The sequence below is a fragment of the Penicillium chermesinum genome (genome assembly GCF_028974085.1).
Source record: "Penicillium chermesinum strain IBT 19713 chromosome Unknown utg000002l:1.0-5270490.0:1.0-5274688.0, whole genome shotgun sequence".
Classification (NCBI taxonomy): Eukaryota; Fungi; Ascomycota; class Eurotiomycetes; order Eurotiales; family Aspergillaceae; genus Penicillium; species Penicillium chermesinum.
This window is the reverse complement of record NW_026695312.1, coordinates 4418906-4444043: the sequence shown is the minus strand read 5'-3', so window position 1 is coordinate 4444043 and position 25138 is coordinate 4418906. Positions and strand designations below refer to the sequence as shown.

The following is a 25138-nucleotide window of genomic DNA, read 5'->3' as shown; positions in this document are numbered from 1 at the left end:
TCTCTTTTATTTCTTGCTGGCTCGGATCGCTTTTCAGGCCTCGCTTTCTTACACACCTTGACGGCTGGCTGGTCCCCTGCCTCGGTGCCGATTCGCCATTTAAAAGAGTCCAGGTGACTCTAACTCTGGCACGGTTCACGAATTACAAACTCAAAAGACTCTTTGGGGCGATAGCTGAGCTATCTTCCTGACAACGCACCAAGCCGGCATGGCTTACACCACATCTTCGCCGACTATAGACTCTAAGCCTCAAGCCGGCTTAAAACTCACTACTTGTCTCCCCCAAGCCGCTTTACAGAATGGCGTGCCTTCTGGCAATCCTCTTTCTGCTGCACCCTCTTTTACCTCCTCACCGATCTCTACTCCCGCCTCTTCATTCCCAGCCCCAGGTACTCCGCACTCTCTCACACCTGCCGGTACTCCTCTTCAGCCTGCGAGCGAAGGCCCGCGCGGCCGAAACCCGGAGTTCCCTCTTATCCCCGGCCCGCTCGAGCTCCCCGAGTCGATCATGGCCGTGCCCGGCACCCAGAATTGTTCTAATGGCGCCGATCATGCGACCCAAAGCTCCAAGGCACCTGGCTTGATGCGACGGATTTCTCGAGGTGCTGCAAACAAGCTTACTCGAAGGAGACCCTCTGGCGCCTCCCAAACCGACAAGCGAGAACGAAGTTCTGGTCCCGTCATCATTCGTCGGCGCAGTGACAGCAAAGCTGGCCCTCAGTCTAACCGAGACAATGCGCTAGACTCCAGCAACGAGGAAGAAGCTAGCGAAGCTCTAGATGCATTGGGTGCTTGGGTTGGTTCAGAGCCATCGAGCTTCCGCAGTGAAAGTCGCATGATGTCTGCTCGGGATGTGGGTGGAGGTCCTGTTCCTTCAGCTGCCATTGCTCCCAAGGTGGACTCTGCAGTGCAACGTGGCACTGTTTTGACGAAAGTCACCAAAAAGCGTCGGAAGCAAGTTCGTTTCTTTCTCGACTTGGACGCCGCAAAGGTCTTTTGGGACCTCTCCAATCCTGCCAAGCGCTTCTACATTGATGATATCAAGGAAATTCGGGTTGGCGCTGACGCTCGCAATTATCGAGAAGAACATCAAATTTCCGAGGATGTGGAGCCGCGGTGGTTCACAGTCGTTATTGCTAATGCTGAGCGCTCCAGTGGCCGTGCTGTGAAGACTCTCCACTTGATTGCCCCTACAGACCGGATCTTGGAAATGTGGACCACAACCCTGGAACATATCGCCCGGTATCGAATTGGGCTGATGGCCGGCCTATCCGGCTCTCAAAGTGAAACAGTCATCCAGGCCCATTGGCAACGGGAGATGTTTCGGCTTTTCCCTCAAGGCACCCGGCCCGGTGAAGAGCCGAGTCTTGATTTCGGCGCGGTTGAGACTGTTTGTCGCAGCTTGCACATCAATTTCTCCAAAAACATGCTTCGGGCTCAGTTTTCCAAGGCCGACGTCGATAATAGCGGGAAGTTGAACTTCGCGCAGTTCAAGGACTTTCTTTCTCGACTCAAGGAAAGGAAGGACGTCAAGGAAATCTACAAGGCCAGTGGTGCTAATCCCAAGATGGGCCTCACCCAAGACGAGTTCTTGGCTTTTTTGCGCGATGTCCAGCAGGAGGACATTGATTCAGACCGTGCTCATTGGGTCACTTTGTTCGACAGATTGACCCGGAAATCAAAGCCTCGTCTTTCAGAGCCTTCGGAAGGAGCCGAAAATGCTGCTCCTGAAGGCCGCATGTGTCTTGACGCGTTCACATCTTACTTGGCTTCGCCTAGTAATGGAGTTTACGCATCTCGTGCTCCCAAGTCAACATTTGATCGTCCGTTGAATGAGTATTTCATCTCGAGCTCTCATAACACCTACCTCCTTGGTCGACAGGTCGCCGGTGCTTCTAGCACCGAGGCTTATATCAGTGCCCTTCAGCAAGGGTGCCGTTGTGTGGAGATCGATTGTTGGGATGGCGCTGATGGCCGTCCAATCGTCTCGCATGGACGTACAATGACTACTAGTGTTCTCTTTGCCGATTGTATCACAGTCATCAACAGATACGCCTTCATTTCCTCCGAATTCCCTTTGATACTCTCTCTCGAAGTGCACTGCAGCCCAGAGCAGCAGGTGGCAATGGTCAAGATCATGAAAGATACTTTCAAGGAGCAACTCATCCTGGAGCCCCTCATGACTAACTGCTTCATCCTCCCATCTCCGGAGGAGCTCAAGGGCCGCATCCTGGTGAAGGTTAAGACTTGCGATGAGACACTCAACGGTGATCCTCGTGTCGAAACGACAGGCACTGTCGGCACTCATGGGCGCAAACGCAGCTCCAGTACTCCCTTCAGCCGCCCTACTCCTCCCCCTGAGATCGCGCTCAATGGAAATGGAATGCCGCCTCTTTCGAGCCCACCCACTTTCAATGGAAGCACCAACGGTATTGGGCCTCATATCACGCAGGACCGACGCTCTCTCACTGCGACAAGCATGAGCAGTGCCACCGAAGACAGTGATGGCGCCTTGATATCTCTCCACAACGAGAAAAAGAAGCGCCGGCGCCAGAAAAGCAAAATTACCAAACCATTATCTGATCTTGGGGTTTACACTCGTGGATACAAATGGCAGAGCTTCACTTCCCTGAGAGTAGAAAGTATAACCACGTCTACTCCTTTGCAGAGCGCGCCTTCGAGAGTATTTGCCAATCTCACGACAATAAAGTCTCGCTCGAGGCGCACAATCGCAAGTATCTCACCCGTGTGTATCCTTCAGGATTCCGACTGCGCTCGTCCAACTTCGATCCAATCAAATTCTGGCGCCGAGGCGTACAGATGGCGGCATTGAATTGGCAGACTTACGATACCGGAATGCAGATGAACCAAGCCATGTTCGCGGCTGGCACTGATCGCACCGGATACGTTCTCAAGCCCGAAAGCCTTCGCCTGCCGCCTCCAAGCGACGGGCAAAAGCTCAAGATGCAGCGAAGGCTTGTCCGATTTACTGTTGACGTCATCTCTGCACAGCAGCTTCCACGTCCCCGCAGCATTGGCCCAGACGACAACATCAACCCGTACGTGGACATCGAGATGTTCAGTGCCGATGATCGCGGTCAAAGTCTAGCTTTTGGCGAGGGTGGCATGGATGCCTCTACCCGCGGCGGCATGTCAGGTATCGGATACCCCCATCGCCGCCGTACCAAGATCGAACAAAGCAATGGCTACAGCCCGGTTTTCAACGATCGGTTCAAGCTGTCTCTTGAGACCAAATACCCCGACCTCGTCTTTGTGCGCTGGACCATCTACAATTCGGTGGATGGCCGGAATGCTGGCAATAACAGTGTGCAATTGGCGACCTTCACTGCTAAGCTTTCCAGCCTTTCCCAGGGATACCGCTACTTGCCTCTCTACGATGGCAGCGGTGACCAGTACCTGTTCTCGACTTTGTTCTGTCGTATTATCAAAGAGGATCCTGTTCCAGTCCAGCGTCTTGACGTTGAGGAGATCCGCGCGGAGCGCATGGGTATTCTACGACAGATTGGACAGACCGTCTTCAAGCGTTCTTCATCTACTGATCGCGAAAAGGAGCTTATTCGGGCCAGCGAATCGTGCAGCCCTGATGACAAAGACAGCTCCCCAAACTTGACGCCGACTGTTTCCGCAGCGTCTACTTCATCTTTTGCACCTTGACGGTAGTACTCCGTCCCTTCTTCCTCCTCACCCTCAATACTCACTTCCCGACTTCTTTGGTTTACGGGCCGAACCCTCTCTCATTTTCCCTCGCAGATTCCGGTTCTTCATTTGTTACGTCCTGTTGCAGCGATACCCCCTTTTTTGTTTATCTGTTTGGATGTATCGAGTTTTTATGCGAGCTTCTTTGTAAGACCCAGGGTTATCTCGTTATTTCTTTTTCGTTTCCCCTTTTTCCCATTTTCTTTTTTTTTTTGGTTTTTGTTTTCGGCGGAAATAGCCACCATCAACCCAATCGGTTGCATTTGCGGGAGTCAATAACAGGGAAGGACATTGTGGCTGGCCACCGGAGCAACCTCATTGATTTTAATTTTACGTCTGCATCATCATCATCATCATCATCATCATCATCATATCCTACTGCATGGATAGGGAACATCGGGCTTCCCTCCGCATCATGGTTGGTCATCTGGGAATGGAAAGGCGCCCATATCACCGGTGACCTTGTTTGGTTTCTGAATTTCTGCTTGTTCTGGGACCGGGCTGCTTTGCATAGCTGATTTCTATGGTTTTTATCTACCCGTCTTCCATTTTTCCTTCTCCTCAACTTTTCATGTCGTGACGAATGGGTGGTTTTGTTTTCATCTTTGCTCATTCGGGACCGACGGCTTCTGGGTGCAGGCGTATCACCCGTCATCCGCTCTTTCTGTTCTCTCCTTGTCTTCCCATATTGTATGTTTACTAGATGAAGCGCTGGACCGTATGGATATTTGATTCTCGCTTTTCTACTTGCATTTTCGGTCGTCTAGTCATAGAACAATCTCAACATCGATTACCCAAGAAACTTCCATTTCGCGAGGCCCGCTTGGTTCTGAATAGTTATATATAGATGGTACGCGTTCCTTAGCCTCATTGGACGTTGAAATTGGATAGACCACAACCCCGGGAGAGGTCTCTTGTCACATGATTTTACTAGGCTACTGCATATGGAAATAGTAGACTTCAGGTTCAGTAGTGTTATCCACGCCATGATAATTTCATCGTATTGTATAGTCGATAGAAAACTGAATCTCGTCTTTTTAGGCTAAACAGAAAGTATAAAACAAAAACGCTTGACATCATAGCCATCCCAGATCTCCAAAGCAGCACGCTCAAACCTTATTAGAAGCCGCACTCAACCCTTTTTGATCATCCGGCGGGAACGACTCGTCAAATGACTTCACATAATCACCTCTACTCTCCTCATCCACGGCTTGCCCCTCGTACGCAACAGAGAAATGCTCAGTATCAATGTCAACCTCATTCCACGTCGCACTAGTCGCCGGAATGGGAGAAGAGCTTCGTCAGAATAAAGTACATTCCACCGGCGACAATGACACCGGCGAAGTAGTTGACGTTGTAGATATATGTCGCGCCGATAGGAACCGTTGGACCGACTGCGCCCACGAAACCGACGATGTTAATCAGGATTCCGGAGAGATAGGCGGCGTAGGCCTGCCAGGAGAAGCCGTAAGTGTAGAAGTAGGGGTCTGTTTTGCCAATACTGTAGAGCGCTTTGACGTCCAGGTACCCGCGGCGTACAATGTAGTAATCGCAGATCATTACGCCGGCGATGGCGGAAAGGAAGAGAGAGTAGGCGGAGAGGTAGGTGGTGAATTGGTTGGATGAGGAAGCGAGTTTCCACTGTAGTTGGGGTAATTAGTGGCTGTGGCTTTTCTTTTTCTCCCCTTGATCGAGGAATAATTGGGGATAGGGCTTACCGGGCAGATCGCTAAGCTGATGGCGGCGCAGATGTAACTACCACGTCGGATGTTCAGGTATCGTGGGAGGAGGGCTGTCAAGTCTGTTCCTGCGGAGACGGAGTTTGCGGAGATGTTGGTTCCTAGTTGTGCGAGAGTGAAACCGAGAGCGATGACGAAAATGCCGAATCTTTGGCCAGAGCTGGCTCCGTCAAGGAACATCTGGAGCAGGTCAAGAGGATTCCAGACCAATTTGCCGTATATGACTGCTGCGGACGAAGATACAATGATACCGATGAAGGAGGTGATACCGAAGCCGATGGGGATAGTAAGGAGCTGAGACCATAGTGCATCTTTGGGAGTACGAGCAAATCGTGAGAAATCGGGATCGTTCATGATTAGCGCTGCAAAATTGCCGATGCAGTTCATGATACCCTTAACGACAGCCCATGATAGGTCGCTGCCATGGACTGTGTTGGGCTGGTGGATAATTGGCCCAATCCCATGGGCCCGGGATATGGCCCATGCAAAGAAAGCGATCGCAGCAATGGGCGAATAGATTGCCTTGACGGTAAATAGATGGCGAATTTTATGGACCGGAAACCAGAGGGCTGGAAGCGAACACAACCAAAATAGGAAGAAGCTCACGAAATCCCTAGTACTGACCCCAGCACCGGGGGAGATTGTGTTCGGCAGATGTAAGTAGCTAGGCCAAATTGCGCTGATCATCAACGTCACGCATTCACCTAGAAAGTAATATGTAAATACTCGAGTTTTCCATATGGGTGGTTGGATCCATACCTCCAATGTAACCTTGCACTCCGTACCAGATGATGGCCATCACCACTCGGTTGATCACCGGCCAGAAAGAGCCCCAGATACCAAAGGATGCACGCACAGTGACGGGGAAAGAAATGTGGTATACCGCACCGATGCGACCGGTCAAGCAGACGAATCCGGCGGCGATGAAATATCCGACCCAGACACAAATCCATGATTGCCACCATGAGAGGCCCCCGACGATCATCGAGGATGAAATCATCCAAGTGTTCTATATGGCAGATTAGAAGGGAGCCCTTTCGGCATTGCCATAGACGAGAACTCACAATATTCAGCGAGTCAGCAATCCAAAATGCGATATAATTCAGCCAGCTCCATAGACGACGTTCGGGCTCGACTGCATAAGTCAAGGAGAATCAGCAGAAGTTTTCTCTGGAAATCATTTGCACAAGCTTACCTGGTTGCAAATCTTCGTTTGTTAATAATAACTGAGTATTGCTCAAGCCTGGCTCATGGGCCACCTCTAACTTTCGAGCCAGCCATTTTATCTTCGACATTTTGTCGAGGGCTCTGGTAGAACAACCACTTGGAGCAACTGCCCTCTATACCAGGAACTAAAGGAGAAACGATCAACTCCCAGAACCAAGTTCAGGTACCGAACGAATGGAGAGGGAAACGCAAAAAAATCCGATATGGAATCTAGAAGCGGAGGAACAGGAGAGACTGGGGTATGATATAATGACGACGAGGAGGAGGAGGCCACCATTAAGAACCTGGAGGGATCCTTGGTATCCGAGCTGGTGTGATAAAGGAATCAATCATGGTAGGTCAATTTGCCGATCATGCGCCCGGGAGCGCCATGTGCGTTATCATCCCCCGGATGGACCGTTTTGGCAGGTATTTTGAGCCTGAACGGATAACTATCAATTCCATTGCCTGAGCTGCTCGAGTAAGACAACTTTATCAGCAGCTGCTGCGATAATCGGGCGCGAACGGATGCCCCCAAAGGTCCACTCATTCCCCGCAAGCAACAAATGGACGACGGGGATTGGTCTGTTCCATATCAATGGTGGGGCACCGAATTCTCTGCAAAGATTGGAGATTCGCCCCAATCTCCGGTTGACTCGATGAGATCGAGTAATGTTTTTGGGTCACGTGCCGAAACAAGCTTTAGTAAACCGAGTTAGTTAACTAAGTTAGTCTAGTTGAACCCTTTGCCATCAAAGGCAATTATTTATGCTATTCAATGTTTCAGTCCAGTCCCCACCGCGTTTACATCACACGATTGACTAGCCTGGATTCTATGCTTCCGGAGTTTCTTTTTCTTTCGTCCATGCGATAAGACGAAGAGTCTTGCAGCAGGAACCGTGGACCTTGAGAGGGTTAAGCTTAAAGTCCCCTAGAAGGTACTTGGTATCATGCACAATCCGCAGTAGCGGCGATCACAGCATCTTGTTAGGCTTGATCAGTGCCACCTCATGAATGGCGGATTTCTGTGCTCTATAAATTGAACTATAGTCAAGTGGCTCATCTAGGCATGTCTCCAGGTATGCTACTGGAAAGGTGGATTACATCCACCTACACCTCAAGTACTACGAGCAGGCGCTCCCCAAATGCGTACTTAGAGGCTCTCGGTCCTACTTGGTTACATGCTCCCGTCACTTATTGCATTCGACCTTACTAGGACTCTTGGAATGGCCCCAAATGGTAATACGACTTGAAGGTGACTCAGTAGTAGCAAGGTGCTCCATCGTCGCCTGTGCATTTACTTGCCCTACATGGCGATTCTTCTACTCCAGGTGTGACCAAGACAACGAAATTGCAGATCTAAGACGTACAAATGATTCTTGCAAAGTATAAAAGAAAAGCATGCCGTGCTCCTGAAGAGGGCGTGGGTCATGAGTCGCGACGCGGGTGCCTATCTGAGCGTTTTGTTTTATAGGGAACATGTCGTCGATCTCCCGAATTCTGTACAGACTATCGTACACGGTGGGTCACCATGCCATGAGTCTACCGGCGCAGAGCATCTCTCACGGGGGAGTCACCACGGCGGAAGGAAGCTACATGAGTAAAACGGTTAGTTCAGATGCCAACAAACATGCGCAAGCCTCATGGGTACAGAAGCCAATAGTCGGCACCGGAGACCCTCGGGATCCAGAGATTACTTCTTGATCACAGCAAAATGAAGGTGAATCATGTTGAAACAAGGCCTCCTCGAATGCCGAGTGTCCCATAGTACCGGCAATTTCTCCGCACCACCTGAGCAGCAGTAAACGTACCGTCAGCTTCTTCCCAAGCACGGCCGGCACCGAAACCAAGGCCAACCCAAGCGGGCCAGGCTCGGCGCTTGAAGAGGAGCACCGAGAAGACGACACCGAAAGAAAGACCGATAGAGGACTTGATGATCATGGAGGAAATGGCACGATCCCACTGTTCGACATCGTATTAGCCGAGGCCTCCACACTTTGCGCGTCGCATATCCTTGGCTTCACATGACCCAAAGAAGCAGCCATGAAGCCCGGGAAATGCAATCATGCAAACGAGTTTGCATTCGTGATGTATAGTCGTACCTTCTCGTTGAGCAGAGCTTCGCTAACGGGCTTGGTGACCCGCGCGACCTGGGACTCATTTTCGGCCATTGTGATTGATCTGAAGAGTTCACAGATTAGCTGGAGAGCAAGGAGCTGGTTTCCGGATAGCAAGTCCCGTACAGAGAGTCACAAGAGGACAATTGGAGGAAAGAGAATGAGGTCTGGAGAGGAGACGCAGGGAGTCGGAAGTGACGAGGAAGATCGGGCAAAGGCGGTCGGGGGATTTCGCCGTGCTTTCCACCCGTTGGGTTGACTCTTTTTTTCCTCCACGCAGTGAACGACGCCCCTCATATGACCTCAAGGTCTGGTATCGACATGCCTTTACTCGTGGAGGTAAGATTTGATGTACTAGTAGCTGGTTCTTTAAGAAAAAAAAATAATCCAAAACTAATTTACCTCCATAGCGTCCGCGTCCGTCGCAAGAGGCGCTCCTCCGCCTAGAAAAAGGTAGCGGTGCTCCGGGTACCCAACTTCACGAGGCAGCGCAGATTATTGGCATCGACCTCTCTCTCTGCGAAAGCCACCCTGAAGTTCATCGAGATGGCCAGGTTACGACGAATCCTACCCCCAAGGAGGAATGGGTGCTCCGGTGGTTGTTGAAAAAGCTTCGGATGGGGAAGAACTATCGCGTGGAACCTGCGTCGTTTTTACTCCTGCGACAACTGATCGATATGATTTCACCGAAGAATCTCGCGACCATCATGAAAGACCAGAAGTTTCTTACAATTATTTGCGATACGGTAGCAGATCTTGAGGTTGATATTGGAACAGCTGTGGGGCAGGGTTTGGCTATTCCCAGCATAGAGTCCGATTCCAGTCACACTCTTTCTAGTTCCTCAGCACAGGAGGAGCAGATGGGATTTCAGGGGACAAAGCGAAAGAGGGCAAATACTGGGAATGAGGCAGATGCTATGGATCTCGACAACCCGCCGCAAACCCCCTCATCGTGCTTTCTCACTTTCCTTCGGGTGCTGGACTGCTTGTATGGGGTTATTACACTGGCTCAACATACGATTAGCATGGACGATGTTGCGAGCTCTCACCTCAAGCTCGTCCTAAGGGGCGAGCCAGACGTAATTGCGGTGTTACTTGGGCGATCATTGGAATTGGGGGCCGTGGCCATCACGCAGTTTTCTCATGCGGGGACAACGACAGATCTGCAGCACCTGCTCTATGTATTTCCAGCAATGGTCGAGCTGTGGGAGTCAAGATCGCATCGCCAGGATGACACTGACAACAATACCAGCAACGAGTGCTTCGCGAAGTCGAGCTTTGCCCATGCGCTCAGACTGCAATTCTGCTTGCGGGGTATCAACCTCGACACGGATGAAAGGGCTTACCTTCTCCACGCCATCGAACGCATTGTTGCTATTCATGTTCTACTCCCAGCGCGTGCTGCATTCTTCGAGAATGGGGGCTCTGGCATCGATTACTCTAAAGAGGAGCCTGATTGGAATGCTGTGGAACCCGTCACTGGTACCCTAAGGCCCATCATACGCGAGAAATCGCATGTGGAAGGCTCGCAAGAAGAGATGGGCGTCCTTTACCGATCTATTGAGCTTCTTCCGGAGCTTTTTGATACTGCCGTTCGAGCAGTTCCGCGGGATGATTTTCGCCGGCAAGCGCGTGAAGCCCCCTGGTTGGAGACACTATTTGTCGCTGTGGCCGAGTTGGCATACTCGAACGCGAAGGAAGATGACCCAGCTCATTACAACTCTCATTTCGTGTCTATCCTTGAGCGACTCCTCCAGGTGGCTCTGGAAAGAAACGTTGGCTTATCTCTTCACACCATTCTTACGCATGCGAGATTCACAGGGCTCTTCGAGGACAGCCTAGACCAAGTCCAATGGGCCGTCACGGCACTGGTCATCAGCCTTGGGGTTGATGTCTTTTTGCCCAACTCCGGTCTCCGGGACGCCCGCAACCTGCTTGAGGCTTTGCTCGATAAGGTCATGCTCCAATGGCGTACCAATATCACCGGTGACACTGAAACTTACGATGTTATCAAGTACGATATCATCATACCACTCCTGCGTGGCTTTGCAGCTGCAAGAGACTTGTCTGCGTTTGTCGATATATGGCATAGCCAGCTTCTCACCCTACAAGAAGCTCGGAATGGCAACAGTAAATTACCTCTTTTTTCTGTTTGGGAAGATGATGACTTGTGCGATGCGTACAGCGATGCGCTTCGTACCTCCCTCATCGGAAATACCTTTGCGAATCAGATGCGAGCTGCCGCATCTGAAACACGCAACGCCGATGGCCAGATTTCCGACACCTCCAATTCTTATTCCCATTTCGTCATTGCGGAGGCAGGTCTCCGTGGGCGAAGCTTATCTTTTACAGATTCCGATAAGACTCTTGGCCTGCTTGTGGGAAGTATTACGTCTACGCTTTCTTCAAAACAGGTCTTACATTGGCGCTGGCGCTTATGGCGACTTCTGCGAAATCTTCTACAAAACACCTCCCGCGTTGATGTAATGACACAGAAGAGCGGATCCGTGGTTGAGATTGCCGCGAAGACTATCCATCGCAACCATAAGAACTTGAGCAAAGCGCCCCTTGCGCATCTTGAGTCTTGGGAAGCATTCCGATCAGCATTAGCCGCCATACAGGCCGACCCTAACGCCGAGCAACTCGAGTCATTTGCCCAAATCATCAGAAATGCCACTGAACTTCTTGTCTCGGTCTCATCCAAAGATGCGCAGTCTTCGATGAAAGCGCCTTGGAATGGTCGTATTGATACTTTGCTGTCTTCGAGCACTCTAGGCTTGGCTTATATCCTGGCTCTAGTCAGGCTGCCAGTGCTTTGGGATCGAATTGCATCTGAGGACCGCTCTCGCCTGCTCAAGCATCTTTCTGTACTGGCCGCTGCCCAGTACCACTCGTCAGTATTGCCTTTGGAAGCTGCAGCAGACGATGCGCGCTTCCTTCAGGCGTGGGCAATTATCGTTTGCCATGAGTATCTGCTCAGTGTGCCATCTCTTGTTCCTGACGTGACCCTCCTCCTCAACAAGAATATCGAGCAGGACCCAATCAATCGCCGACTGTATGTGGAGAGCTTGCAACGCATCCCAGCAGCGTTAATTACTCGGGGTCTTCGGACTGCTCTTTTGGACACCCTGCACAGCGTTGTGTTACAGCAGGACAGCTCGTCTGAGATCACTGTTGGTATTTTGACTATGATGGCGAAGTTGGCGGCGATGCCTAAATGTGACGCGACCCTGACTGCTGACTGGGAACCGATCTGGGCCGAAGCTCGAGCTATTTCCCTTGAGGGCACCGACCTGGATCTCCAAACTATGAAAGCCTTCCGGAGTCTTCATCGCGCAATCATCTCTAAACTTCTAGTTCTGTCAAAAGATGACCGAAATGCCATGTTCAAGAAACTCTTTTCCAGGGTCTCTAAGCAGGCTGCCAAGTTGAGACAGATCGATCGTGATTCGATGACGTGTTTTCTCTTGCGTCTGTCTCTGTCTGAGTTGTGGCTACACCGAGGACAGCTTCAAAAGGCCTTCCCTGAGAATGAACTCGCTGCATGTCGCGAACGCGTTTTTGGCTTGGTGTTGGCGGATATGAAATCTGTCAAGGACCAATGCCGGAAGCAGCAGCTTGAGGAGACCATAACCCTTATCAAGACCATTGATGCGCTTGAAGATTTCGAAGATATGGCAACGAACAACATCGAAGTGGAAAAGTTCCTATCAAAGATCGAACATTACATGGCAATGTCAATTGACTCTGAGCCATCTCGACTCATTCGCCGGCGTCTCCTTGCTTCCAAAGGCCCCGAGACAAGCATCACTGGGCCTGTTCTTCAATGCGCCGAGACCTTAACACTCCAGTCTTTATATGCTGAGGATCAGCAGCTGTTTATCAGAGCGACCACCGAGCGGTTCCGTGCCATGCCTCTTACGAGAATCACCCAGTCAATTCGCGAGGTCCGGAATCTCGGTTTGACAGGCAATGGTGCCGGATATCGGCTCTTAGTCCTTTACCTCGCCATTATCTCGTTGGCGCCAGTTGAAAACAAGGAAAGCCCCGTAGCCCACGAACTCTCGCTCCTTTGCAGTGATCTCGCTGAAGCGATGACGCGCAGTACTTCAATCGACCAATTCTGCTTTGCAGCCGAGTGTCTGACTCTCCTCCTGCGCGTCCACACTCGCAGTCTGGCACAGTGCAACATTGACACCATCCTCGCCGCAATTGCAACGTCCGCCTCGAAAGCCGGCCCACGCATCTCGCCTTCCTACTCAGCCACAATCTACACTCGTCTCTGCCGCTTGATGGGCGTCGTCCTCGGTTTGCAGCGAGTCAAAATCGGCGGCCGGTTCCACCTCGTCGTCAACGCTATGCAGCGTCTCCTCGGTTGCCTGTTCGCACGATCTCGTAAGCGCGCTCGCTCATCCCGCTTCCAACCCTCATCCCTCTCCCAGCCTTTTTGGCTTGCCCCTCTGCAGCCCGCCCAATGCTCCTTCTACACCCGCCTCCTCACCACCCTCAGCGATCCCACCGTGTCCGCCGTTTTGCGGCCTCAGCCCGGCGCTTCCCGAGAAGCCCTCATCGACGAGACGAAGAAGGCCAAGCGCATCGCCGGTCAGTACCTGCAGTATGTGATCATGGAGTATGCGCAGTGTGCATTGCGCGGCTCGCTTGCTCCAGACGTCAAGGTCTCACTTATGCCGGGTATGTACGCCGCGCTGGACGTTATGTCGCGGGAGTCGCTGCGGGCGCTGAATGCAGGGCTCGATGGCTCCGGTCGCGCGGTCTTCAAATCGCTCTATGATGACTACGTGAGGTTTGGGAAATGGAACAAAGCATAAAGAGGGAGGAAACTTCGGCATCCTCTTCTGTACAGTACGGTCATGTTTACTTGAGAGTTAAAGATATCCCCAATGCATGCTTTGATCATCTTGAATTATTTTAGAATCTATCCAAGTCACAGGAGTAGGGCGTAGCAGAAGCAAGGCTATTGGGAGATGAGAAGTGTATTGTTTAAGGAGTAGAGAGCAGATCAAAGAGCTCGACATTCGACATGAAGACGAGCATCAAAGATCGAAAATCGGCCGCCCCCTCCAGTGTTAGAAAGCGCCAGCCGAGCAGAGCACAGAACGGTATCGGCAAGGCTCTAGCAATCGGGTATCATAATCATAAATCATGCAACAAACGAAGAGAAAAAAAACCCCAACTCGAAATCGAAATCCCGCTCGTGGATCTAGCTTCGGATCGTAGACGCAACGGTAAAATAGCCAAGATGGAAGGAACCCACTCATAGATCTAACTTTTATATCATGGACGTAAAGGGAGCGGGGCCCCGGGTTGACGGCGGACCACAGCATGAAGCAGGAGCTGGGTCTTGTTGGTCGGGTTGCTGGGCCAGCTCTTCGAAAGGAGTCTTTGCATCTGAGCCAACATGGCCTGTGTGTGTCAAGCAGCCGATACAGCTGCAATCGCTGCCGCATTGACAACTGCCAGTAACATCGGAGCAGGAGATTCCGACAGGGTATTCGAGAGTATGGTATTCCGCGGGGTGCATTAGGCCGCTGGTTTGAGGTCCATCCGCGATCGAGGGCGAGTAACCGTTGACCGAGGGCTGCGGGTTCCCGTAGGGTTGGTCGATGTATGGGTTAGGTTGGTAGAAGTTTGGAGGCACCTCATTGACGGGTGAGAAATATTCGCCTGAGTAGACTGGCGGCCAGGCCGGAGGGGTCGGGCTTGGGCCTTGCCCGTCGATCATCAACACGCCCATTTCTTGTACGCGTTCTCTCGTGGCATCGTTGAATGGATGTGCTGAACAGCCGAGACATTGACAGTCGTCACCACATTGGCATTCCGTTCCGCACCCTTCGCCGTTGAACAGGCTTGCAGGATCAAATGAAGAGTTCGAAGATGACGTAGTAAACGGGTTCATGGCAGGATCTGATATTCCCAGGCCATTGACCAGGCCAGGAAATGGGGTCGCAGGCATCGAGGTTGTGGCATTGTAATTGTTCATGTAGGCTGGGTGACTTGTACTGCTTATACCAAACGACATGTACGGGCCTGACGTAGAAGCCGATGGGGTTGGCCAAGCTTTACCATCCTGCATCTGCAGAAGGTTCTTCCATTTCAGACCTTCCGTGTTCCATCGGTCCGTTGTGGATTTAGGAGTAGCCACTGCAGGGGTCGAGGAGCAGCAAGATCCAGCACTACTATTTTGGTTACTATTAGACGATTGATGGCTAGGTAGATTTGCCATGTAAGTTGAGGAAATGCCGTCCTCTTGCTTGAATTGATCGGGCATTGAATCCAAAGCCCTCGCAAGACTTTCGGGGGCTGCTTGCATATGGCTTTGCCTTCTTCCGGATTTCTGGACCCTGCCGGGGCTCGGTGATGCAATCGCAGGTGCAGATGCCGGGGTCGATCTATCGGAATCACTGGAGCTTGCAGGCACTGTGTAAAGTGGGCGACATACACAGCCGGATCCTAGATGATCAACTTAGCCACAACCGGGGGCGGAGAGAAGAGACCTGGATTACCTTTTTGGATTCGGACCATCAGCGCATAGGTCTTCTTGCATTCGCATGATCCTTTTGGATGTGGGCATTTGGCTAGTGGTCGACCAGCTTTGGGCACCTTGATCATCATGCGATCAAAGTGTTCGCATTTTGAGGAACGATGGCCGCGAATACATGGTTCGCTAGATTTGCAGACCCGTCAGCGCATGTTTTGAAATCGGTTGGGATTGGGGACCGGAGACAACGCCAAATGCGAAGCGTTCTTTGGAGAGTGATTTACCATGACCATTTGGCCCCTTCTTCGTCAAGTGGCATTTTTTGGTTGATTTTTAATCAAATGGGAAGGTTATGCCGAGCGACAAACGGACGACAATGGTGGATATTGTTCCGCGCAGGCGCGGCTGCGCAGTTGCGCCAGGCTTCCAGGACCGTTGAGCAAGAGTGCTGAGCCGAGTTTGAACTAATTGCAGTCCTGCGATCCGGAATGAAAATGGGCCGAGGTGGGGGTTGTATGGCCCGAGTGGGCGAGTCGAACTCCGCCGAGACACAAGCCCTGCAGGGCAGCGGGAAGCGGAGCGGGTATCGATAACGGAGGGATTCGATGAGACTCGAAGCTTAGGGTTGTAGTGAATAACGAATGGGCGATATTCTTGAGCACAAATCCAGGCGTAACGAAATGAAGGTCTAGGCGCTTGGATTGCACCTGTTCCGAGTCCAACGCCTGCCTTTGAAGACCGAGTTCACCGAATCGAGGCCTCGACGTTCATCGGGGGAACCTCAACAGCGAGTGGACGGCGACTGGGGAAAGCAACGCTGCGTAAGAAGGCCAGAGACAACACACAACGGGAGAAACAGAGTCTGGACGATATGGACCAGCGAGTCTGCGATTGCGGGGACCTGGAAACGGTCGCTGACTAACGCCGACTTTCCCCGTGATTTCCGAGTGATTTCATTCGACAGAAGTGACCTACTCCCCCAACAGCAATCATCATGCCTCCTAAAGGCAGTGAGGGCCCAGAGCCAGCCTCTGCCGCTCGTTCATTCTTCTCAATCCCAACTCCCATAAAAGTCCTTTTCGACAAGTTCCCCCTGGTCACCTATCCCGCGAATGACATTCCGCAACGCATCCCATCCGAACGACGCGAGAACCAGCTCTTCGTTTTCACCGATGCCGCAGGCGCGCGTCGAGGAAGACCCTCATTCAATCCTCAATGCCTCAAGTGGCAGGTACGATCATCTGTTGGCTTGCGCGTTGGCCAGTATCCCTGATGTTGATCGTTCTAGGCCTACCTGAAATTTGTCGGTATTGACTTCGAGATTACCGCGTCCAACAACCATGCCTCGCCGACTGGTGCACTTCCATTCCTCCTTCCATCCCTCCCGGCAGGGTCATCAGATGCGATTCCTTCTCACAAGCTGCAGAAATGGGCAATTGAGCAAGTCCACTGCGAAGAAGAACAACAGTTAAATCTCCGTTTCGAAGTTTATGCTTCTCTCCTCGACCACCGGATTCGCCATGCCTGGGTAAGTAATAGTAGGGACGGTGCGAGGATTTCACTAACAGATGCGTATGTACAGCTGTACGCACTCTACCTTGACGAGGCCAACTTTAATGCTGTGGCCCGTCGGCTCTACATCAATCCAGCAACATCCAATTCGCTTGTACGGACTGCATTAGAGTTCCAGCTTCAGCAAGCTGCACGCGACGAACTCTTGAAGACGACGCGGTACATCGATGTGGCCGATCTGGAAGGCGACGCGGGCAATGCATTCGAAGCTCTTGCCGCATTATTAGGAGAGGACGACCACTTCTTTGGCCGGCCCAATCCCGGTCTTTTCGACGCTAGCGTATTTGCTTACACCCACCTGATCCTGGATGACGAGCTGGGGTGGAAGCAAAATCGACTGGCTCAAATGCTGCGGAAGCACAACAATCTTGTACAACATCGAGAAAGACTACTACGATTTTTCTAGACCTGTTTTATTATCCTAGCGACAAGATGCATAATCACTCCTCCCACTTTGTTTTCGGCCCCTGTAGGTCCATCTTTCTGCGAAAACAGAGCGCAAACCATACTTTGATGCCTGCCCATTCGTTGGCTCGCTCGCCGTGTGCCTCGCCTGGGTAGTTATCAACGCAGTTTCTAGAATACCTCCAGGACCCTGAGATCAAATCAAAATCTTTGGTCTCAAGCCCGGCTTTTGCTGCCTCTGCGACCACATCCGAGATCGAATGGCAATAGCTCGTGGACCGGATCTTGACCCCGTTAGAATGTCCGTCAACCCCCGCTTGGCTAAGGGCGCCTATGTCCGTGTGCATGTTGGTCAGAAGGAGAGAAGCCCCGGGCTTCATGATGGAGGCGGCGGCCGTAAAGTATTCCTTGACCAAGTATTCCTTCAAGGGGATATGCCCGGCTTTATTCAAACGTTATTGAATAGATTCCCAGGCGAGGAGGAGAGAATTTTGTATGGTTCTGCGCGATAGCACGGTCCCCCGTCTTCAACCTCGCACATTCCAAGGTTACCTTTGGACTCTGCATTGACTCATCTGCAAGATGGATGGACTCCCATACGAGATCGGAGCATCGGAGCGGTTATACATTGAGGAAATTTTGGACAGAACTGGTTCCACTACCAACGCAAGACGCCGCAATGATATGTCCTAAGCCTCATGAAGCCCGGTTTTACACTATTCGGAGTTACTAGTAAAGATTCGAGGCTCATTGGTGGGCCAGCCGTCTATTGGGTATTCATGACAGATTCTAAGGCCCCAATTTGAATTTGGCGTATGATTAGTTTCCAGAGCCCCTCAAATTTGCATGTTTATTTCTGACCGCTAAGCACCGCATTGCGGAATTCATTTAGGTAAATCGTGCATAGCACTCAATTCATGGGTATTTAATTTCCAGTTGAAGGTCCCCAGCATCTACTACTGGCCATCAAAAACGCGTTCCTCAGACGATAAACCCAATACTGCCACCGCTAGGGCTCTTTGGGATGATCATTGAGTATTTGCTTTTAGACTTGCAGCCTCCCCAAGTTTATAGTCTGACTCTGGTGCCTCTGGCGCTTTACCAGCGCCTGAAGGAAGTACACCACCAAAATTCTTCCCAGCACTACATATATCAAGCTCAGCGATCCTTCCATAAGCGGTACTTGAGAAGGAGACAATGTGGTTCTTTATTTGGATACTAGACTATTTACCTACTCTAATTTAAAGAGCGATCTGATCTGATAGATCCCTATGTATCTGCCGCGGTAGGTTCAGGAGGAGAAAATGACACAGAAAAATCGTACACAATCGTCATGATGGTGCCATTAAAGACAAGAGAAAACCTAGGCTCAGGGCCAATCGCAGAGGATGACGCAAGTCAAAGATTGGGAGGGATTTGAAAAAGGAGAAGGTAAAAAAAAAACAGAAAAAAAAAAGGAAGAAGGCGGCGGAAAAAAGTAGAGCTCAACTCGCCAAATCAAAGAGAATCCGAAAAGACACGACGCAATATTTGAAATCCGAGACAGCGTTAGTCTTGAAGTAGCACACCGTACCAGACGGAATATGGGACTTGTGAATGGAAATAGAGAAAGAAGGAAGGCTCGCTAGAAAAGAGGAAGAAAAAAAGAAACAGGAAAGAAAGAAAATGAAAGGGCAACTGGTCCCTGTAGAAAAAACCACCACCATATCAGTGGATGAGGTTGCACATGATCAGGGATTCGTTCAGTAAACCGTTGCTCCAAATGGAGCAGTCTCTTTCAAATCTTCAACGAGGTCTTCGACATTATTCAAGTAGCGCCCCAGTAAGGCTTGTTTCTCATCAGTGGTGCGCGTATCACGGTTCGTTTTGCCAGCAGACCCATTGGAGGTATGTGAGCTTTGTGATATTGGTCGCGAAAGTTTACTCGGGCTCCGCTGTAGGCCCGGCGGAGTTGCAAGGATGGGGGTTTCGGGCATAAGATAGAAATAGAGAAACTCAACCAGCTTGAGCTTGACCTCTCGGGAAGTAGCCCGTTGCTTGAACAACGAAGTGACTGTGAGGAGGCCATCCAAGTCTTCGAACGTCCGAGTGTTGGCAGGGCAGTCCAGCAGTGCAGTGACCAGTGTAAGCAGGGTCGCGGACTGGATCGCAGGGCAATTGATCGGATCAAGGAGGTCGAGGAGAAGGTTCATGTAGATCTCGCGCGCGAAGAGCGCTCGCGATGGGGGGGTGGAGGAGCAGTGTGCCTTGAATAAGATCCAGCGTGCAGACGATCAGCATGTCATTTGTGCCATTGCTACCGCGGCCGAGGAGATGTTCGAGGCAGGCGACGAGCCGCATTGCAACTAAACATTCTCTGTTAGCGCTCTATCATGATGAAACAGCCGAAACTAGGAGACGTACCATTCCACTGGAAGCCATCTTGAAGCTTGAAGAACTCCCGGAAAGCTGGGTCCTCGCGCAAATCTGATAGAGGCTTAGGGGCTGGTTGCGCCTCGGGAGCCAAGGATGACCTCCTGCGATCGGCCGTAGACTTGGACTTGGACAGGCAGATCTGGGCCAGCAGGCCCTCTACCTGGCGCAAGCCCTTGCGGATCTTGCTAGGCTCGTAAGAGGATAAGTAGTCGAAGGAGTGGGCTAGTAGATTCTCCATGAGGCGTGAAAACAAAAAAGAATCGTTAAGGGTATAAAAAATAATTGTTTCAAGAACGGCGGATGCCGCAGATAAGAAGGAAAGGCACAGCCTTGGGGATAGCTGAACAATCCGCAAACAAGGAATAAGTCAAAAAACGAACCATTCATGTGGTCCGTGTGAGGCGATGAGGTCAGATGCTGCAGCTGAAGTAAATAAAGGCAGATCATGAAAGGGCAAGGGCGGTTGCCGGGGCGACCTGGTCGCGCTTTCCCTTTTTCTTGCGGGCCGCTCCATCGCGGTTTCCACTTTTCCAGGCCCGTCACCCTCGATTTAGCAGCAACTAATGCTCGTTTGAGCAAAGACGCCAGTGGCGGTTGATGAGCCTCTGGCCAGCTGGAGGTTATTTCTGCAACGGCGCTAAAAACCGGTTTCTCTCTTTCCCCAAGTCTCAGCCTTATGGGTGAAGGTCTAGACGTGGCCTCCCAAGGTCCCAAATGGGTCTATACGGGATGCGATAAGAACAATATGAACCCCTCCTATTGTTCAAGCCACCGACCCTTCACTCCCTGGTCAACCCCTCCTAGCGCAGCTCCACTTTATGCCCTGTGATTCGTGATATGATATATGTAACTCGATGCAGATGACGGCTTTCTTTGTCGCCGATCCCTGCTTTTCCATGGGCGCTGCCCAGCATCCGCTCTCCGAGGCGATCAAAGCTCCCAATTAGTGCGAGTTCAAGGGCATCTTCCCCTCTGCTCGTAGAGTGAAAGAAGCCCATTAACTACACAAAGAAACCCGTTTAACATAAAAGGGCGGATGTCTGAGGCTCGCAATGATGGTCTTTCGTTGATGCCTATTGACTCGTAGAACTTCTTTTTGGCCCCTCCTCATATTTCCAGCTTCTTAACTTTCCTCTTCCCTCCCCCGCTACAAGCTCCTCCATCGATGGCAGACATGTCTTCCTCGTCCAACGCCCCGAACCTTGAACCACCAAGTCCGGTTCCTCCCCGGACAAGTTCTACAAATGCCACCAGCTTAGGCCACCGACCCCGAAAGTCAGTCGCTGATGCCGACCCCGCTGCCAGCAGTTCGCCGATCAAAGCTAAACATCGCCGGAACAGGTCCAGCGTCGACGGAACAAAGTACAAAGATGGTACCTGGTCGCCCAAGAACGAGAAGATCATTCTAGGCCCTTACGACTACCTGCAAGAACACCCAGGCAAGGATATTCGCCGTGCGCTGATCGATGCTTTCAACTCCTGGCTGCAGGTTCCACCTGCCAGCTTGGCGATCATTACCCGCGTGGTAGCCATGCTACACACAGCTTCCTTGCTGTAAGCATCCTCTAACCGTTAAGCTAACAAGCGGGTCAAAAGCCCCTAGCGCTTCAGAAAGGCAAAAGCTAAAGCTCACCCTGCTGCTTTCAAGCATCGACGATGTCCAGGACAACTCCATGCTCCGCCGCGGGGTCCCCGTCGCCCACAACATCTTCGGTACAGCCCAAACCATCAACTCCGCCAACTACGTCTATTTCCTCGCCTTGCAAGAGATCCAACAGTTGAACAACCCCGCCGCAATCAATATCTTTATTCAGGAACTCCTCAACCTCCACCGTGGCCAGGGCATGGACCTCTTCTGGCGCGACACCCTCACCTGCCCCACCGAAGACGAATACCTCGAGATGGTGGGAAACAAGACGGGGGGACTATTCCGGCTCGCTGTGAAGCTGATGCAAGCCGAAAGCGCCACGGGTAAGGACTGCGTCAGCCTTGTCAATGTCCTGGGCCTGATCTTTCAGATCTGCGACGACTATCTGAATCTGTCTAGTAGCACTTACACCCAGAACAAGGGCATGTGCGAGGACTTGACCGAGGGCAAATTCTCGTTCCCGATTATTCACTCCATTCGTTCCCACCCCGCGAGCCACCAGCTGCTTAGTATCTTGAAGCAGAGGACGAAGGACGAAGAAGTCAAGCGCTATGCTGTGCAGTATATGCAGAGCACCGGTAGCTTTGACCATACCCGCCGTGTTGTTCAGGAGTTGCATGGACAGGCGCTGACACTTATCGATGCTATTGATGCAATGCCTGGTGTGGAAGGGGGTGGGGATGGCACTATGGTGCGTGCTGTCCTGAACAAGATTGTTCATTCCACTCTAGTGGATGAGGGGGCTGCAAAGTGAGGGAGTGGTTCCAAGCTAGTCTTGTTTTTTCTTTCCTCTCTGCCTGGTCTTGGTAGAGTTCTTGCGATCTTTCAATACCCTCACATCTAGCCCTTGGTTTTAATGTTGTCTCATCTCAATCTATTTCTGAAGGACATACTTGCTATTAAGAGATTCGTAACGAATGACGCTGAATTTTAAATGACTATGCCTCTGTGCATAATCAGACCATAGGGTATATATAGCTCCAACCTTATCTCCAAGCCGTACGCCTCTCAAGCTACGTATCAGGTAAACATGATCTCTGATCAGAGAGGGGGCAAAAAGCTAACCAAAGTAGTACGTATCCAAACATAACTGGACATCCAATACCCACACGAGGGACCCACCTCGACCTTACATGACCACACAGCACGCCTTTTCGATCTTGCGCATGACACGAGGTAGGATAGCATTGACCATCTGCTCGATCTCGTCCTGCTGCTGCGGCTGTTGCTGGTGCTGCTGCCCAGGGTACTGGCCATGCGGCTGCTGATGCTGCTGGTGTTGCCCATATGGAGCCTGGTGGTGTGGCGGCATAACGGCCTCGCCGCCAGTCAAGTTGATATAGATACGGCCAGCGTTCTCCTCTGTGGCATACTGCAGACCGAGTTCCCGGCAGACCTGCTCGACCCGAGGCTTGATCTTCTGAATGTGGTTGACGGAGTGGTTGCCCTTTCCAACAATCCTGCAGCTTAGTTAGGACCCGAGCGAATCGTCCAAAGAGGGAGAGACGGAAACATACACATGCAAATGGTTCTGCCCATGCGCCTTGGCGTACTTGATACGCTCCTCCAAAATCTCCTCCGCCTCTTCAACGAATTGGCCGTGCAAGTCGATAGTGTCTTCCGCAACGCGCCCGCTAGCGTTATTCTCTCGGAAGATGAACTCGGAAGCTTGCCTGTTGTACTCCTCCATCTTCCGACCGTGCGCCTTTCCCTCCTCGGACAGCTCCTTGGCGCGAGCGCCATCACCGTTCGCGTAGGCTTCTTGCGACTAGACGAAGTTAGCTGAAATTCGCACACCCTGCACTTTCGGTGCCGGGATCGGAATTGAGAAGTCCTACTCGAGAGAAGCATGAGCCGCGCTTAGCGGCCTCCTGGCGAGCTAGATCGCGGAGTCGGTCGTACTCGGCCTCCGCATCATTGCTCTGGTCGTGGTTGAAGGCTGGTCGGAGTTAGTAGGGAGACCAATTGGGAGCCCCGCCAGATGGAGGTTGATGTGTGGAGGGTGGCGATGGGTGAAACGTACCCTGGGGGCCCAGGTGGGACATTTCGTGCGACATGGTGGTTTGTGAGGGGGAGGGTTGGAGAATCCCCCAGGGGAAGAAGAGGGTGAAGAGTGGAGCCAGGGACCCGAAAAATCGAGTTCGATCGATCCCCGCCGATCGAATCCGTGGATCTTACCTCCTTGGGCCTGGGGTCCTTTGGGCCGACGCATCCTGGGGAAGTTTCATGAGCAAAATTCCTATCGGAGCCAATGTAGATAGTACATGAATCATCTGTAGACGGTAAGCTTGACGCCTGGACTGTCTGTATCCCAAGCTGTAAGGCAGACTGCGGGTACTTCCCAGGCTTGCCATTTTCCTCATGGATGGACTCTTGATTGAAGTGACTACTAACCCTGGAAGTAAGGCTTAATGGAATACAATATAACACGGTAAATATAATCGTTTTGCTGCGATTTAGACGGCTTTCAGAGCTGAGCCCCAGGACTATCGTAAAAGCAGTTCGAGTCTCCGGCATCGATTTACATGCCCTCAATATTATCTTGGCAAGCGACAGAATCTCATGGAATCCAGCAGGACGTAGACTATCTCCTTGATTAACCCCTGATAATATGAGTAATGAGATTGTGAACGATCTGTGTGAATACACAAGCAGCTCAGTGTAAAGAAATCCAGATAGCTCAACTTCGAGTAGCTGCTGGACTTTTCTATTCATAGCGGAAGCTCAAGATAGACGATCAGGCTACTAGTGAGCTACACATCTACTCAATGTGCACTCCTCTCATACACGAGACCAGTGTAGCCCTAGAGCCCAAAGATCAGAAATGTCATTCGAGCTCGACCTGTTCTTCGTTACCCCGAAGGGCGGACATTATGTTTCGTTACGCAGATCGTGGGGGTGTTCAATGCTAGTACTGTCGTAGCGTTTCAAGACCCGCCTCAACCTCCTTCAGTCATAGTACTAGTAGATCATTTTATGTCACGTCGCTTTGTCTGTCCAAATCAACCCCTCTGGTCAATGAGCTGCTTCATTCCTATCGTTCCTTACAGGACTCAATAGTGGTTCCGTCTTTGATCGTCCACGTCCCAGTGGAGAAAACGCGGGGACTGGATCGGACTCCCTATGCTTGTAACGTGAAGTGCCCAGTGAAAGTGAATCAATCAAAGCCTCAGAGCAGGTATTCAAGATAAAGATAGTTCTTTGTTAGAGTTGCGTAAAAGGAGGCGAGCAGTGGCTTACAGCTATCTATTTCTGTACCTGCATAATATGAGCTCGAACCTCGAGTCGTTCATGTGAACACTGCTATCAATCGCAACATTATCAGGGCGTCCACGATCCGAATGGAGCAAAAGTACCCAAAGACTTGAATGGTGGGACCACTCCAGTCCCGCTGGTGCGAAAAACTTCAACATGCGGTACGTGGCGAGCAGAAACTTTATGTGGCTTGGCGCTCTCGCACTTGTATCGCCAACTGTCGTCCGCGGCTATAGTGGCACTACTAGTAGCAGGAGCTACTAGCATGGCAGCCATACCAGGACCACCCATATCGTTCAGCTCTACGGTGCATACTCCGTATAATGTACGGTGATTTCTAAAGGACCAAAGGACCGACTGCAATCCTGGCTAATATTTAATCCCATACTGAGTCAGGTACAAAGCACTGCCATTGGCCTGATAATTAGTGTCCTATCTTCCATCCTATCTCCGGGCCCCATTAAATTAAGTTAACATGCCCTAATGCGTGCAAGTCAGGAGAACTTGCACGGTAGAGCATGATCTAGTGAGCCTAGCGGGTGGGGCGGAGAACAATAGCGCAATG

At 51.3% G+C, this 25138-nt stretch overlaps 11 protein-coding genes across 11 annotated transcripts; 4 read left to right on the top strand and 7 right to left on the bottom strand.

Moving 5' to 3' along the window:
- Positions 1-208: 208 nt before the first annotated feature.
- On the top strand, positions 209-3675 carry N7468_002536 (putative 1-phosphatidylinositol-4,5-bisphosphate phosphodiesterase Plc1; the record flags this gene model as incomplete). Its single annotated transcript, XM_058471833.1, has 2 exons — positions 209-2590; positions 2644-3675. 2 exons carry the CDS (start codon positions 209-211, stop codon positions 3673-3675), a joined length of 3414 nt encoding a protein of 1137 aa, XP_058334974.1.
- A 1314-nt stretch (positions 3676-4989) lies between these two features.
- Positions 4990-6751, bottom strand: N7468_002535 (nucleobase cation symporter-1 family protein; the record flags this gene model as incomplete). Its single annotated transcript, XM_058471832.1, has 5 exons — positions 4990-5358; positions 5436-6160; positions 6216-6465; positions 6521-6591; positions 6652-6751. 5 exons carry the CDS (start codon positions 6749-6751, stop codon positions 4990-4992), a joined length of 1515 nt encoding a protein of 504 aa, XP_058334973.1.
- A 1453-nt stretch (positions 6752-8204) lies between these two features.
- Positions 8205-8833, bottom strand: N7468_002534 (MICOS complex subunit MIC10; the record flags this gene model as incomplete). Its single annotated transcript, XM_058471831.1, has 3 exons — positions 8205-8254; positions 8474-8624; positions 8765-8833. The coding sequence occupies 3 exons, from the start codon at positions 8831-8833 to the stop codon at positions 8205-8207; spliced, it is 270 nt and encodes an 89-aa protein (XP_058334972.1).
- A 267-nt stretch (positions 8834-9100) lies between these two features.
- On the top strand, positions 9101-13608 carry N7468_002533 (ribosome biogenesis protein URB2; the record flags this gene model as incomplete). Its single annotated transcript, XM_058471830.1, has 2 exons — positions 9101-9118; positions 9190-13608. 2 exons carry the CDS (start codon positions 9101-9103, stop codon positions 13606-13608), a joined length of 4437 nt encoding a protein of 1478 aa, XP_058334971.1.
- Positions 13609-14069: 461 nt separating this feature from the next.
- Positions 14070-15409, bottom strand: N7468_002532 (uncharacterized protein; the record flags this gene model as incomplete). The annotated part of the gene is made up of 2 exons (XM_058471829.1): positions 14070-15250; positions 15304-15409. The coding sequence occupies 2 exons, from the start codon at positions 15407-15409 to the stop codon at positions 14070-14072; spliced, it is 1287 nt and encodes a 428-aa protein (XP_058334970.1).
- An 863-nt stretch (positions 15410-16272) lies between these two features.
- Positions 16273-17256, top strand: N7468_002531 (putative mitochondrial outer membrane protein (Sam35); the record flags this gene model as incomplete). Its single annotated transcript, XM_058471828.1, has 3 exons — positions 16273-16509; positions 16567-16806; positions 16861-17256. The coding sequence occupies 3 exons, from the start codon at positions 16273-16275 to the stop codon at positions 17254-17256; spliced, it is 873 nt and encodes a 290-aa protein (XP_058334969.1).
- A 34-nt stretch (positions 17257-17290) lies between these two features.
- N7468_002530 (uncharacterized protein) lies at positions 17291-17635 on the bottom strand (the record flags this gene model as incomplete). Its single annotated transcript, XM_058471827.1, has 1 exon — positions 17291-17635. One exon carries the CDS (start codon positions 17633-17635, stop codon positions 17291-17293), a length of 345 nt encoding a protein of 114 aa, XP_058334968.1.
- Positions 17636-18997: 1362 nt separating this feature from the next.
- On the bottom strand, positions 18998-19908 carry N7468_002529 (cell division control protein 14; the record flags this gene model as incomplete). Its single annotated transcript, XM_058471826.1, has 3 exons — positions 18998-19501; positions 19527-19600; positions 19659-19908. The coding sequence occupies 3 exons, from the start codon at positions 19906-19908 to the stop codon at positions 18998-19000; spliced, it is 828 nt and encodes a 275-aa protein (XP_058334967.1).
- A 927-nt stretch (positions 19909-20835) lies between these two features.
- Positions 20836-22072, top strand: N7468_002528 (FPP/GGPP synthase family protein; the record flags this gene model as incomplete). Its single annotated transcript, XM_058471825.1, has 2 exons — positions 20836-21224; positions 21319-22072. 2 exons carry the CDS (start codon positions 20836-20838, stop codon positions 22070-22072), a joined length of 1143 nt encoding a protein of 380 aa, XP_058334966.1.
- Positions 22073-22447: 375 nt separating this feature from the next.
- Positions 22448-23375, bottom strand: N7468_002527 (Smr domain-containing protein; the record flags this gene model as incomplete). The annotated part of the gene is made up of 4 exons (XM_058471824.1): positions 22448-22778; positions 22836-23086; positions 23157-23257; positions 23342-23375. 4 exons carry the CDS (start codon positions 23373-23375, stop codon positions 22448-22450), a joined length of 717 nt encoding a protein of 238 aa, XP_058334965.1.
- Positions 23376-24639: 1264 nt separating this feature from the next.
- On the bottom strand, positions 24640-24864 carry N7468_002526 (uncharacterized protein; the record flags this gene model as incomplete). The annotated part of the gene is made up of 1 exon (XM_058471823.1): positions 24640-24864. One exon carries the CDS (start codon positions 24862-24864, stop codon positions 24640-24642), a length of 225 nt encoding a protein of 74 aa, XP_058334964.1.
- Positions 24865-25138: the final 274 nt, after the last annotated feature.